The following is a 16,475-nucleotide window of genomic DNA, read 5'->3' on the forward strand; positions in this document are numbered from 1 at the left end:
GGATAGGGTTGATAATTTATAACATGAATCAGAAATTAATACTAGATGTTTGGATCAGATATACTGGAATAAATTGAATTACAGCTATAACGTGGTCCATCTTATTAAGTCAGTGGAAAATATATGATCGCAGTGTCGCCGATTCTCTGCTTGCCACTGCCTTCTTTAGTAGATAACTGATTCCAGTATGTGATATTAATTGCTCATAATATTATGAGCTGTTAATAATATAATAGGTATTTTGTTTATAATAGTTTTTTTTGTTAATTATTATTTACCTGTCAAGAAAGTATATTTTCCAATGATTTCATAATAAATTTCCATAATTGAGATTAGATATTTTGTTACTTGATTATATTTCTATAGTTAAAAAAAATCTGGCTAGAGTTGGTTGGGGCTCGGTCAACTTCCAGAACGTAGAATTTATTTTTCCAGATGTTGCGCTCAGAAATACACCTAATGGCTCACCATCACTCATCAGCTGATGAATGTGCCATATGAGTATCTACTAGAGAGCGCCACCATTGAAAAGTAAAAATTCATAAAAAATCAATATTTGAATCTAAATAGCGCAAGTAGAGTTTCATCTAAACAAAGCAAACAACAGTGCTTTAGCTTTTTAGTCCTGTTGAAGGGAAGAATAATCGTCAAGAAATTCCATCTGTGGTCTGTGCCCTAGGAGAGGTAAGGAGTTTCATCAATAGCAAATAGGTAGATAATCTCAGTTTCTTCACACTTTTGCTTCAAATTGGTGGTGCTTCTCAGTCCTATTGATTAGAAGAAAACTTTTGAGAAATACCATATGATTGTGCTCTAGTAGAAGTGTACCTGACATAATTTATATTTCACAGATAAAAGAAGTCATGTCCAGATTATAAACACATTTGAATGAAAATGAATCCTTACCATCATAGTAGACAATCACAAAACAATATTACTTTCAGATTATTAACTACCGTAGGCTACTCATAGAATAAGTTAATATTCATTTCCTCTATTCATTTGAGGAATTTTAAATGCTCAAAGGCTATTTAATGCAACCAACCAGGCAGGCCCAATTTCAGATGTGGTCCATGGGTTCTCAAGAAGTATTATAAAAGAAGGTGGGGTATTTTTCCCCCTGCCTACACTACCTACTATATTTAAATAACCTAACACTGTAACTGAGAGATGCTAGCTCAAGACTGAGAGGTGTGGAGCATGGAGTACCACAGGGCTCTGTTGTGGGCCCCCTGTTGTTCATATTGATCATGAATTCTCAAGCAGTCAGGGGGCAGATGACATCACCTTGATTGCCAGAGGTGTCACTGTGGAACAGACAAGGGAAAAGTCCGCCAGATTCATCGAAGAAGTTAAGTTGTGGTTTCTTGCCAACAAGCTCAAACTAAATAATAAGGAGAAAACAAGCATCTTGGTTTGCTCATTGAAAAGACAGCCAGTTACATTAGATCCAGTGAAGCTGTTAGGATTCTGGTTGGATGAGAGATTGAGCTGGAATTACCATGTGCACCAAGTATGCAGGGAACTGTTCAGAGTGTTGTACCTCCTCAGAAAACTGAGATATGTGGTGGATAGGAGTAGTCTTGTAATAGTCCATCATTCGCAGTTTCACAGCCATATCATGTATAGCCTACTTCTGTGGGGTCATGCACCAGCTGTCGACAATGTTCTGCTACTGCAAAACAAAGATCTGAGGATAGTGGCATTTTCCAGCTTCAGGGATCACTGCAGACCACTGTTTAGGTATCGCGGGATACTCACAGGGTGCAATCAATATGTGTTGTGCTCGCTGATGTATATCAAGAGGAATCAGGAGCAGCTTCAAAAAAGATGTGATATACACAGACACAATACACGACATGCCACCAGACTGGATGTGCCCCGAAGCCTATTGGCGGGGAACTACAATAGCTTCCCATCCCAGGCAATAAGATTTTTCAACAGCCTTCCTAGGTAAATTCAGGAAAATCGGGACTCTTGGTTATACCTCAGAAAATATAAACAATAAAATAGACATTATTGATTTATTATTTATTAAAGTGTGAACACAGGATAGTCTGGAGGAAACACTATATAATTAGAAATAATATCAATAATCATTTTTCTGGTTAAGGGTACAACACGACCAGAGAAGTTATTCAGGATATAACCATAGAGAAGCAATAGCGTGAGTAGATATCCCATGGTATAGGGTGTTTATGTCGCAACTTTTACTGTTATCTCAAGCCGATTACTGTCGATTTTTAATGTTTTGGCGGGGTGAGAATGTATGAACGGCACAATATGAGAGACTGCCAGCATCACACAGCTTCACGGGAAAGAACTACGTTGACTATGGGCTTGAGATAACAGTAAAAGTTGCGACATGAACGCCCTATACCATGGGATATCTACTTACGCTATTGTTTCTCTATGATATAACTGAGTAAGGTTACATGAAACATATAAGCTTCAATATTATTAACAGAGAAATAATATAAAAAAATATTAATTCATTGCTGCGTCGAGAGAATGTGGCCCTCACAGTATAATATTAATTTATGTGTCGGAATGCCACTAAAAATTGTGTCTGTTATTTATTATTTGTGTTTTTGCAGAATTATGGCTTCAGGAAATCGGAATCCAAAACAAGCGAAGTTCCAGAAAGATCTAGAGTATAATGAGAAATTGAAGCTGGTTGATGCAGAACTGATGTCATTTCATCAGTACTGTCAACAAATGGGCTTCACAGATGCTGAAATGGAAGTTATATGCTCCCCACTCTTTGAGGCAATGCAGAAGAATACTTTGAAAAAAATACTAAAAACTATCTTTATAATGATAGTGATAGGGGTTGCTCTATATGCTGTAATTCAGATAGGAAGTGTTGCAGTACACCTCACTGCTATTGGAAGAATCTTTATGATAAAGGTTTGTTGTTAGCTTTACTTTCTAATTTTCCTATAATTTTTTGTAATGTGTATTTATAAAGAGGAATAAATTGATTTGATTCAATTTTATATGTGTATGCGCAACTTGTTTGTGTTGTTCAAGAACTAAAAATTGAGACCTCAGAGCCAAATCAAGAGAATATCTTGAGTTCTAGTGAATTTAGTTTATCCAAACAGGGTAAACCAATGAATCATCTTTGATTGATTGATTCTTTATTGATTGATACAATAAGTGCATCATTAAAATGATAGGGAGAGAAAAAATAAGGTAACCTTGTGCTATTCCTCTTCCAAATTCAGTTGAGGTTACAAATAGTCCGAAATCCGAAATAGGTTAAGTCTTGTAGTTGTCCACTTCACAAAATTTTCAGTACTTAATTATTTGTTTCTTGTATGATCATTAGAGGTTGAGCTTGATCTAGACACTTAATCAATCTCTTCATTCAAGACATACAATGTATATTATACATGAATGCTAACTTGATAGTTCTCAATCATTTTAAATACAATGAAGATAACATGGAACCCATTAAACTGACAAACAGGCAGGTCAAATTCATTCTGTTGAAGACAGATTATGTAGGATACAACATTCCTGTCTTTACTTTCTAACTCTCATACAAAATCCTCTTATATAGTAAATCTCTGGAGTCAAGGGTAAAGCCAGTCACACACATAGATGTTTGGACGTACGACTTTTTGCCGTCCTTATTAATTCTATTATATTAAATAGATGATGTCAATCAGATGAAGTTTGTCAGGTTCCGTTTGAAAAAAGAATTGGTAGAATTTATAAGTGCTGCAAAAAATTGTTTGACAAAAATCGATGTGTATGTAGCTAGCCTGATTTTTAAAAGACAAACAGAAAAAGAAAGAAAACAGTTCAGACTTTTCAAGTGAATTTTATTGTCACTGCTTATTTGAATTGAATTGAATTGAATTTATTGCCAAAAATTACAAATACATATTTTTACAATACAATATAAATAACATTGATTGTAACTTAAGTGCATCAATATTATCACTGTAATACTTGTAATACTTAATTTGGTTGCTCAAATATAACCGACCATCGATGAAACAAAATATCGATAATACTAATATTATCAGCTCATCTAATAATTCAGATTATTCTCCAATGAACTGCACATTGACATTTGTTGGCATATTTACTAGAGCTATTTTTTATGTGACTTCAACTTAGTGCCCATTTATGATTATAGGCTCTACCGTTTTGGGACTGGAGATCTTTGTTCTATGAATCCTGCCTCATGACCAATCCATTCTACAGTGATTACACTTTAACAGAAGATGACTGTGTTGTAAGTATTGTCATATACGATTAAAGATTGAGACTCTGTGTGTGACTTGATTTTGATCATGTTACTGGAAGATTTATTCATTTATTTCCACCTTACTAACGCAAGTTTGCAAGTACATTGAAAGATATACCGGTATCAACAATCTTTTGTAGAATTCAGTGGCAAGGCAGAGAATCTGTTCTCCTATTTTTCTCCACTGCCATTATAACGTGGACCTCACTATATTGAGAAATTAAGGTATTTTAATTGATAGAATATTTTGAAAAATTGTGATTAAAATAATATAGTCTCAGGTCAAAATAATACAGAATTTTTATTCATTTTCAGTCCTGTGAAGCCTTGGAGTATGTTGATCGAGTGGACAAAGTTGGCTATGACTCTCTTCTCAATAACTATCTGAGTAGGGATGTACCTTTGATTGTTACTGATGCTATGGAATCGTGGCCTGTCATGAATACAAACGATTTCTATTTCGACAACATCACTCAGGTAAATAATTTACAAATATATGATAGAACCTTTTATGAACATTACTGTCTGTTCATGTTGATCATTCATTGAAAATGACAGCCATTGATGGTATCGATTAGATCCTTTAGAAACTCGTTCATCCATTATATTATATTTTTAACTCTTCAAGTTTTATTTAGTCTGAACTCTAATACCTCTCTATCAGCTATTATCAGAGACAACTTATACAATTTTACGTTTTTTTTCTCTGTGTTATTATGTTCCCATTGTGCAACTCTATTTCGAATTTTCTCTGAGAATCTAGTTATAATGTACATCAATTCCATTAGAATACGTTTTGAGTCCATTGTATGGCTTAGAGGCAGATATATGATGTGTACAATGTTGCCGAAGTTATTATACTGTATTTATAGAGTTATTTGAATTGTATAGATGCATTGTGACTGATATGTTTTGTTATTTCTAAATCTTTGACTGTGTTTATCACTTCTGACTGAGCGCAGTAGTGAAAAATACATTTAAAGTAAGGTAGGTATAAATCCAGATTCTGTTTTTTTTTTAAATTTGTAAAATTAAATAATGATCGAAATTATGAAGTTTGTTTTCATTCATAATTTGAAATGGTTGAGAATGACATTTATATGAGACACAAAAAAAAACAATTACTATCATCACAGCCTCAAATCTACTTTTAAATATAATTTCACTTTTTTCTGATATTTTGCTTTGATTCTCTTTCAAAAATAACTTTACTTAAGATCAGAACATTGGGACATGCTCTTCCATTATCAGTCTATTTGTTTTTTATTGAAGAGTCTTGTAGTTTAATTCAAGAATCCTTTCAATAATTATTTTTATTTCTTTCAACGGTTCTACTCATCTACAAAGATGATTGCTCGAAAAGATGAATTGAAGCACTCTGCTAATTTATCCTTTTATTGATTGAATGTTACAAAATTATTTTGTAAAAATAATTTGGTGGAGGATCAAAAGGCACAGACCAAAACTGTTCCTCCCCCGAATTCTGATTCATTAAAATAGTCCAGAAAATAGGTTATGTTTTCTTCACTTTATGAATGTTTTCTAATTTTCTCACTAAACACTTGAAACAATACCACTGTCGATCCGGATTTTATAATCGTGTGAACTTTAAATCATACACTTAAATCATATTCTAACCTTTTCCACGCATAGTTTTGTTTTGTGAGAACGTATTAAGTGTATCCTAATTTTCAGGATACTGTCAAGGAAATCTGTGAAGATAATCATTCGTCCGATCACTTATTCAAATATTTTATTTATTTTAGTTGTATCTTCAAGATGAAAAATTGGTTGATACGGTGCCATGTATTCTTACAACAAATCTGAGGACTGGATCATCTGATTTATTGGCTTTTCTGAAGCGTATTCACAGTTCTTCAGTTGACAAGTGGTTTGTTCATTGGTGAGTAAAATAGTTCAGTTCTCCACTTACCGATTCCTCTCAGGGGATTTTCATTTTGAATAAAACATTATAGAAGATTGTGCTTTTAATCCTTGTTAAATTTTCAAATGTCCCTTCAGTGATATATAAAATCAAAAGATGAACAATAAGAATGTGTGTTGTAATACCCATGTATTATTTATTGTACAGGAATGCTGAAATACACAAGAAATCTTGTATGATGTCACCTTTCAGATTAGGCCGGTTACAGAGCTCGACCGACCGTCAGTGCGTATGTATCATCCTGACCGTACGCATCGATGAATCAGTTTTACACATTCAGAGCTCGACCGACCGTCAGTGCGTATGCACCATCATGACCATACATCAGTTTTTCTGACTCACAAAATGGACGCTTTTACAGATTGTTTAATTGCAGCTTATTATCTTCGTAAACGAAATATAAAAAGACGTAGATATCAAGTTCACCCGATGGTCGCCCAAAGAGCATTTCAAAGGGAATTTAGTACCATTACATACATCATTGCTTGGGGTGAAGATACATTTTTCAACTACCTCAGAATGTCCTTCAGAAATTTTGATGACTTATTTCGAGCTTGTATCACCATTGGGAATACTTGCAGTCACTTTAAGCTACGGATCAAATAAATGTAGATAATATTAATAATATATAATTTTTCCAATAAAAAATTTAGAAATGATTGAAGAAATGTATAGAAAAACTCTGAATTCAAATATGACACTATTAATTGAATTCATTCATTATGGTATTCAATTCAATATCAGCTGATTGTCGGGCAGAGGTTTCAGCACATTGGTTATGTTGCGATCGGGCTACTGATCAGTACAGCTCTGAAAGCTTCTATTTGTTTCAATAGCGCGTCAGTCGACCGATGAACGGATGCGCACGAGCTCGACCGATGGTCTTCGTACGCTGTATAAAACGCATGATCCTGACCGTACGCATGCGTGCCGTCAGTCCTGCTCTGTACGGATAGGCTACATGGAATATCTATGGAAAAGACAAGCGCGACTGACGTCCGCCCGCACTGACGGTCGGTCGAGCTCTGTAACTTGCCTAAAACATGATTCTCAATTGAACTAGAAACAATAATTCAATGCTTTTAATTTTAAAGTGATCTCTTTTAACAAATATAATTATAGAATAAAATTATAATATTGTTTATATTGTGAAGGAACTTGTCTTACACTCTAACCCTATTTGATGTTTCTATTACAAAATCACATATAGATTTTATTGTCTAAAATATAATTTGTTTCTCTTCAAAAAGGATAAAGTATTGAGTGAATCCTACAAGTCACAGAACTTAATCTGTTCGAAGGCGCCAAGAAAATGTGCTTTAAATTTGAAAGTGATTGGGCAACGCGCTCGAAGGTCATCATTGAACAAAATAATATTGACAAATGGAAAAAGCAGTATCTCAGCATCCTCCAATTCAATACAAAAATCCAAGTACAGAAGTTTTTTTGAAAGGTAGCTTTCTGCTACCTAAGAGAACAGACTGAAAAACACTTGACAAATCCATCATTTTATGTATTTATTTATTGACATCATAGGGAAACAATGCTACAGTACTTCACGTTGATTAGAAAATAGGTAGATTTTCAATTATTAATATTGAATATTAATGTTTTAAACCCATGTCTTGGTATTGAATCGTTTTAAGCATATTCAAGATCTTTTGTAAGACTAAATTAAGCTACACTTATAATTAGTACTGAATGATTGCAAGAAAGCTATTTTTCAATTTCTTCAGGATATCATATAATTTTATAATTGAATTTATTGCCAAATACAAGAAATTTTTACAAATAAAAATAATCATTAAAATACAATAGTTTTTGGCGTGACTGGAAAAAGAAACCTTGAGCTCCAGTCACGTGTTCTAAAAATAAGAAATGCATTTATTTAATCTAATAACAGCAGTTGAAATGAAACAATTCTGTTGATAGATGATAATCTATGGATGTTGAATTTTATCAATAATCCAAGTACTTGATAAACAAATTATAAATGCACAGAAAAATAATATAATAATTGTCGAGTTTTTATAATTTTTACACAATAATAAATTATTAACAATGCCAAAATTGGTGATTCATCCAACTCAGTTCTCAATTTTAAAATAATAGTTTTGTTTTATCCACATGTTTATTAATCTCAATTTGGTTTTTGTTATTTTATTCTTAATCAAGTCTTCTGGAATTGTATTTATTAGTTTATTACTCTGATATTCAAATTGGTGTTTACTAGATGTTAATGAAGTAAAATTAATATTGAAAGCATTTACTATAGTTGAACGTTTATTATAAGGGATTGTGCGACGGGTAAATTGATGTGTATTTTCATTAATAAAAAAAAATAAATTTGTCACATAAGTTTGATGACGTAACTTTGGTAGATCTATCTCTTCGAATATTAGTCTGCTGGTATAGAGTCTGGGTCTTCCAAGCGCAGCTCTAATAATATATGCTTTTTTATTTTAACAAGTTTTTTAAAATGAGTGTCATACGCTGCTCATACAATATTAATTTGAACATGATGCGATTATTTTTTTTTTCAAGTTGAATACACAAGAAATATTGCATGGTTTCACCAATTATCTAGGGTTTGTTAATAATAAACTAGTTCAATAATGAACTAAGGTTTGTTATTGAGGCTAGATGTTTAAATTTAATGCTTGTTATATACTTGGCCAAATATATCTATCCTTACAACTGAAGCATTCGCTTCTTAATTCTGTATTCAACTGCTTAGCAAGTTGTTCATGAACTACCACAAAATGGAGAAACAGCAAGTACCTGTTCAATCAGATGTTTTGACGTTTAGAATTTTAACATGAGTATAATTTGTGGATTTAAGTGAAATTTTAAATATATTTTGTGATTGTGAAGGAAGATTTTTGTTTGGATTTGTATTTTGAAATTAATTAATCTGATAAATTCAAAATTATTGTAGTACATACATTTTTTGGACCATTTTGTGTGAATTAAGCTGTTATCATTTACATAACCTCTAGACTGTGTATTCCAAATTAAGGTTTAAAGCAGTTTTGGGCGAATGCCTGTTGTTTTTTCCTGCATTATATCTATTGTCTGTGAATAAATGAATGAAAATTTTCAACTTGCTGCAAAATGAACCATTTTCAAAATAGAGATTATGAATAAATTTTAAATGTCGTCCTTGAATAGGTTTTATTTAATTAAGTTTTTCTACTTGCAGGCAAAATTGTGACATCCATGCTGTGAAGGCACTAAGAAAATTTTATCAGCGTCCATACTTCCTTTCAAGCTCTGTTTCTCCAGCTCACTTCAATTGGGTACTCATGTCTTCGGACTACAATACCAATAATTACAAAAAGGTATCATTCATTTTGTCATTTTCATGCGCCGGAATGTTCTCATAATAGATATTTGGAATTTATTATAATTTTCACGTTTTGACGCGTTTATTGTTTGATACAACAATCCATTTTTGTCATTCTATTGAGGAATGACACGCAAGACAGTACCTAATCGTACAGATTTTTCTATATTTATTATCACAATATCATAGAAGCAACAAAAGTCCAAATTATGATAACAACTTGGTACAGAATTAGCGACTTTCACATGAAAATATCTTATATCTATCGTTGAGGATAATATCCTCCACCAATAGCAGCTGCTGCTGACTCAGACTTAATTTCTTTTCAATTAAATGTTCAATGAATTTCAATATTATTTGTATTTTTGTGGAATAAAAATATAAAACCCATTCTTCAGTTCAATTTCTTTTCAATTAAATGTTCAATGAATTTTTATATTATTTGTGTTTTTGTGGAATAAAAATATAAACCCCCATTCTTCAGTTCGAATGTATCTTTGATTCTAGAAAATATAGTTATAGATGTAAATTAATGAGAAATTGCATTTGTCCAAATGCTAATGAATAAATAATATTATTGAACGAAAATCCAAAGTTAAATGCTGTTAAACCATCCTGAAGACTAATAAACATTTTTAATAAATATACTTCTGCTGCTGCAAATATTGACCATAGGGTTAACAGGTAGAAGGAAATTATGGAACCTACTATCCAAAAATTATTTGCCTGCCCAATTAAAAATGCAATTTCTCATTAATTTCCATAATATGTAGACTGGCTGGTCGCTTTGGCTGAGTATAAAATGAGCGTTGTTATCCAGAGATACAACAATTGTACAATCTTTGAGAATGTCACAATAATTTACAATCTCAGATAACAGAGATTGTGCAATTGATTGAGGTTGAAGCATAGAGGAAAGAAAATTAGAATAAAAAGAGAAATAGAGAAAAAAAATAAGTACCTAATATCATGCCTGACTAGCAATTCGGAGGTACCGGGTTCGATTCCCGGGCTGGCAAATATAATTTTTGGATAGTAGCTCTCATCGAATTTCCATCTAGCTCTTAACTCTGTTGTCAATATTTGCAGTAGCAGAAGTTTTCGGAGTGGTTTACAACAATTAACTTTGGATTTTCGTTTAATAAATTTTAAGAAGTATTTTTCGATCAATTTAATCGGATGTGACTTGGACATTTTTTAGTAGCCAGCTCTTAAATCCGATTCTGCTTATTTTAAACCTTGAATCCATGTTGTTTAAAACATGTGCGAATTCTACAATAATAACAGCTGTAGTAGCTGTGGTGAACATTATATTTTCGGGCTCAAAATTGATGTGTTTTTATATTCTCTGAATTTGAAGTTTTATCTCTGTTTTTTTTGGGAAGTTTCATTATCAACGTATCTAAATTTGAAATTGCTTGTTTCATTTTAATCTGTGATTTTAAGATTAATGATTTGGTTTATAGTGAGGTCCACACGTTATAATGGCATTCTTCAGCAATGGTATTGCTATCCTTGTCTATCATTCAACAAAGTGGATAGCGCTAACTCTTTCTCGCTTTGTTCTGTTGACAGATCGTCTTTTAACAATGTAGAATAAATAGTAAATTAACAAAATATTTCATCTTAATTATGAAAATTCATTGTTGAATTATTTAAAAATATAATTTCTTGCTTAATATAATAAACGAGAATGAACAGTTAATATTACATCAATAAACCTGTATCAGCTACCATCATAGAAGGCATTGACAAGACAGAATATCGGCAACGTTGTTCTTGTATAATTCTTCACTGCCAGACAGAATATCGGCAACGTTGTTCTTGTATACTTCTTCACTGCCAATATAACGTGTACCCCTCACTACAGGAAATAATATGGACATAACCTACCTAGTATTTGGACAATTTAAGACAAAATTAATAAATAGAAGAATTTTTGGGTAATAGCCTGTTTTCTCTTTTCTCACAATTGTATTGTTTCCTCTATCAAATAAATAAATCAGGGTGATTATAAAAGAACTTTACAACTTTGAAAGCACATAAATATTTATTGAAATTACTTACAGAATTGAGAAAGGTGTAATTTTGTTACAAAACACTTCAAGTTTAAGGTGTGGGTGCTATTTTGGTACGATGTGACAGCTGTTGGTTATGCGACATACATCCCACCGATAGTCGATTTCTTGCCACACTCGTACCAGCATATCAGGCGTAACTTGTGCAACCGCAGCGATCCGAATGTGATCCGATTTCGGAGGTCATTAAGATTGTCTGGTAGAGGCGGAACATAAACCTTATCCTTAATAAACCCCACAGGAAGAAATCCATCAGTGTTAAATCCAGTGAGCGAGGTGGCCATGCAATTGGCCCTGCACGGCCAATCCAGCGGAGTTGAAAGCGAATGTCTAGAAAATCCAAAACTTCTCCATGGAAATGAGCTGGTACACCGTCATGCTGAAAGTAAAAGGACACTTGTTCATCTTGTTCAGCATGACGGTGCACCAGGTCATTTCCACGGAGAAGTTTTAGTTTTGGAATTCTACTTTCAACTTCGCTGGATTTACCATATAGGGCCAATTGCATGGCTACCATGCTCACTGGAGCGATGGATTTAACACCAATGTTTCTTCCTGTGGGATTTCATTAAGGATAAGGTTTATGTTCCGCCTCTACCAGACAATCTTAATGACCTCCGAAATCGGATCGCTACGGTTGCACAACTTAAGCCTAATATGCTGGTACGAGTGAGGCAAGAAATCTTTCATCTGTGGGATGTAAGTCGCATTACCAACGGCTGTCACATCGAACCAAAATAACACCCACACCTTAATAAACTTGAAGTGTTTTGTAACAAAATTACACCTTTCTCAATTCTGTAAGTAATTTCAATAAATATTTATGTGCTTTCAAAGTTGTAAAGTTCTTTTATAATCACTATGTATAATGTGTACTAGTTTATATTTCACAATGTGATAAATAAATAAATTATTATAGAAAATGATGTTGTTTGGTTTAGGTTGAACTGGACTCAGGACTGATAATGCTAGCGCAGCTGCGAGGTTCCACTGTATTCAAATTGACTCCACATAACCTTTGCAATTCTTCATGCCCTCAACTATCATCTGATCTTTCTGAAGGAGAAATCTGTAAGTTCCTAAACAACACAAGAAATTCTGGTACGGTACTCACCACACTATAGTGAGGTCCACGTTATAATAGCAGTGGAGAGATAGGAGAACAGCGTTGCCGATTCTCTGCCTCGCCACTGCCTACTATAGAGGACAGTTGATACCGGTATATCTTATGTAATACTAGCAGGTAACCCGTGCTCCGCAAGGGTTTATTTTAAAAGTTGACAAACTGAAAACTTGACCGAGTGGAATCTTGAAGAGGGCCTAGAACCATCCTCGGTTAATGAATCTATATGCAAAATTTCAAATTAATTTTAGTTCAGTAGTTTAGATGTGATTATGCGTCAAACATAATTTTCCTATCCCGTACGTGTATAAGCAAGTTCTTTCCTTTATTATAGTATAGATTAAGTTCTTCAACTTGGTACTAACTTAATAAAGTGACAAAACTCAATTCTTGTTTAGAAACCTTCCTCAACTTAATGCCAACCTGCATTTTAATGTCTATTAATTCAGTTACCAATTTTAACCATCTGTTTGGCAGTTTCGAAGAGGTAGTAGTCTCTCTAGATTATAGATCTATATTAACGTATGCTACATATTCATGTCCCATGAATGAAATTTGAACGTCAATCCTGAAAAATGTAGAAGGAAAATTGAAATTTGGACTTCGAGGTGCACGAGATTGATATTTTTAGAATCTATGTGCAAAATTTGGAGTTCTAAATCATTCCCGTTTTACCGGTATGCAATCCACAAGTTGACATGTTTTGATGCGAACAAACACAACCCTACTCTCCCTTATTATATAGATTAACTGGTTATTCTAGTTTAGAATAATCAATATATTATATTTTATTCGTCAAAAATATAGTTTTTAATTACTCAAATTTTCATAATTTAGATTAAATATTTTGTTAATTAATTACATTTCTACATTTTTGAAAAACGATCCGCAACGTTGCGGACTTAGAAAAGGATATCATGATCTGCTTTGTCGAATGATAGCAACACCAATGTTGATCAAATACTGCCATTATAACGTGGACTATAGGCTTTGCACTCATGCAAACATTGGGTTGAGTATCGTGGTCTATTTTTTATCTATGTTATGCGTATTATTCTTTTCAAGTATCGAAACTTGTGTTCTCCACTGTTTCCTAATGTGTTATCCACTGTTTGGTCGTTTCAATACTCTTTCTTGAATTAACAAACCCATTTATGATCTTATAGATTTATATACTTATATGTGTATGGTAGAAAGAGCATGGTAAATACAGTTTTATAATATATGTTTTATACAAAGTGCTAGGATTGGCACTTGAGATTATTGAGCCAAACTATGGCATCGTCAAGGGCCAAGTCTAATCTTTGTAGCCCACCAGGGAAACTAGTCAATGGGTATGACTCAAAGATATGACTCATATCGCCACAATCACAGAGAGGAGAATCAGAATACCCCCAAGAGTGCATTTTTTTGTGACATCTTCCCTGACCAGTCCTGAACCTATTCAGCCGTACCCAAAGGTGTCTTAAATTATTCATACGCAGTGTTAGTAACAATCTGTAATATACTTGAATGATGTACCCGGATACTATAAAAGTTAATCATATAAAAATTCTTGTAAATGATTGAAAATCATGTAAAAAACCTACAATCATTCCCAAAAAGTTTGTATTTTGTGTTGTGAACATTTTTCTTGAATAATTCTCAACGTAATAAACGAGATCGCTTAATTTGCCTGAATAAGAGACGATGAATATAATTCATATAGGTATATTAATTGAACTGTTCTACAGCCGAAGTGCTCTAATCCTTGTAAATAATATGTCATTAAGGGCCGTTTGCACAGTCACAGTTTAAATTAAACTTAATTTCAAACTGGATTAAATCCGTATCAAGTCTCGTTTGTTATAATGTGTTTCTTTTTTACTTTAAGCCACCAGCTGATTTGATTTCGTTCAAGCTTTGACTGTGCAAACGGACCGAAATGTCAAAAATTGTATTGATACTATTTAATAACATTGAAGATTCCAGTTGTTCAAATAACATAATATATGAGACTTACAATGATGAATCACTGATAAAAAATTAATATTATTAATATAAAGCTAAAATTAGCTTCATGGGGCAGCCACAAAATTATAATAAGAAAATCTTAATAGATTATTACTTCATGTATGATAGATATAAGGTGATGTGTATAATGATTCCTTCAATTAGTAAAACCTATCATAACATGTAATGTGAGAAAAATTTGAATAAAAGAAAATTATTCATGTCAATACGATATTATTTCTTATGAACTGATCGTACATAGGAAACATAAACATTATAACAAATTTTATGAATAACCATAAATGTTTGTTGATAAAAAATAATATAATATTATTGAATAATGTTCAATTTTATTTTGCAGTGGTCTTCACAAACTATCTGTGGAATTTCGAGTATCGGCCTGGTCATCATCTTGATAGCGTGGCAATTTTGACGGAAACTGTTTGGGATGAAGTATCCCAATAATATCATTGGTATATTACCATTTAGCTAGTTATTTGTGTATTTTAATGTATCCAACACCACATATTCCACTGTATTAGGTGTGTATAATGATAATAAAAATATAATATTCAAATATATATTATCTGGAATATTGAAGAAAAAATATTTACTGGTGGAGGCTACTGGTTTATCGTGTATTGATCAACTTGAGTATTAATCTGGTATGTACTACGATGTTGTATGACTATGTTCAAACTACCAATAAATTGTACTGGGCCGCACTTATAAGAGTTTTTCTTTATGTACTCCTTTTGTTCATTTCTGGATATGATATATACTTCTATACAGCTGAATAGGAACTAACTCCAAAAGTCTGATTCATCATGTAAAAAATGTACTTTGTAACCTACAATACCGTCTCATTCATATAGGTGCAATAGCCTCTTCGCTATTTAATTCTTACTGATGGGTAAGGCATTTCACAATATTCTCATTAATTACAACTGTTTTAGAATGAAAAATCTTATACCAAAATTTTCAAGCATTTGGGGGATTGCGCCGTCAGAGGTTGCTGAACACCAATTTATAGACCAGAATAAGATAATTTTATTCAAAATGAGGGAAACAGTTTTGTACCGAAAGCCTTCAAGGTTGGATTTGTAAATATTCTTTGAATATCAATGCAATAATGGAATTCATCATTCAGTAATCTATATCTTTAAAAGTCTAAGCCCTGACAGACTAAAATCACACCACAGCCCAAACTACTGAGCCTAAAAACTTAAAATTTTGCACAATTGCTTAGGGTAGCCTCAAAAGTTCATGTAGTACTATACCTACTATTGTGTTTGAGCCACTTCTGGCGCTATCATAGTTTCACCACTATTCTGTTCCACAGTCTGACGCATCATCACGTCTGAACTACCGTACTGGACTAATTAACTTGAAATTTTACATATAGATTCTTAATTAACCAAGGATGATTATAGGCCTATTTTCAATTCTTCAAAATATCATTACAATACGTCAAGTTTTCTGTTTGTCAAGTATTAAAATAGATATCCCTGCGGAGCACGGGTTCCTGCTAGTAATACTTCTATATTTTAATGCTTCAAATTACACTTTTAAATTTACTTTTCCTTGCATTATATTTATTTATATTTCCTCACGTATGTATATTCATTCATGTTCCACCTATTTATTTCTTTATTGGAATTTTTATTTTGATAATTAATATCGATACTCGCTGTCAGAACTAAAACTTCGGTTTTGCAGGCAGCGCC

General features: G+C 32.8%; 1 protein-coding gene across 1 annotated transcript; it reads left to right on the forward strand.

The window, feature by feature from the left end:
* The first annotated feature begins 520 nt into the window (after positions 1 to 520).
* Positions 521 to 15,473, forward strand: LOC111057444. The gene is made up of 8 exons (XM_022344869.2): positions 521 to 684; positions 2,598 to 2,910; positions 4,154 to 4,252; positions 4,580 to 4,741; positions 6,031 to 6,167; positions 9,412 to 9,550; positions 12,575 to 12,704; positions 15,110 to 15,473. Exons 2-8 carry the CDS (start codon positions 2,602 to 2,604, stop codon positions 15,211 to 15,213), a joined length of 1,080 nt encoding a protein of 359 aa, XP_022200561.1. The 5' UTR covers positions 521 to 684; positions 2,598 to 2,601; the 3' UTR covers positions 15,214 to 15,473.
* The last annotated feature ends 1,002 nt before the right edge of the window (positions 15,474 to 16,475 follow it).

Source organism: Nilaparvata lugens, chromosome X, assembly GCF_014356525.2.
Source record: "Nilaparvata lugens isolate BPH chromosome X, ASM1435652v1, whole genome shotgun sequence".
In the NCBI taxonomy this organism is placed as follows: Eukaryota; Metazoa; Arthropoda; class Insecta; order Hemiptera; family Delphacidae; genus Nilaparvata; species Nilaparvata lugens.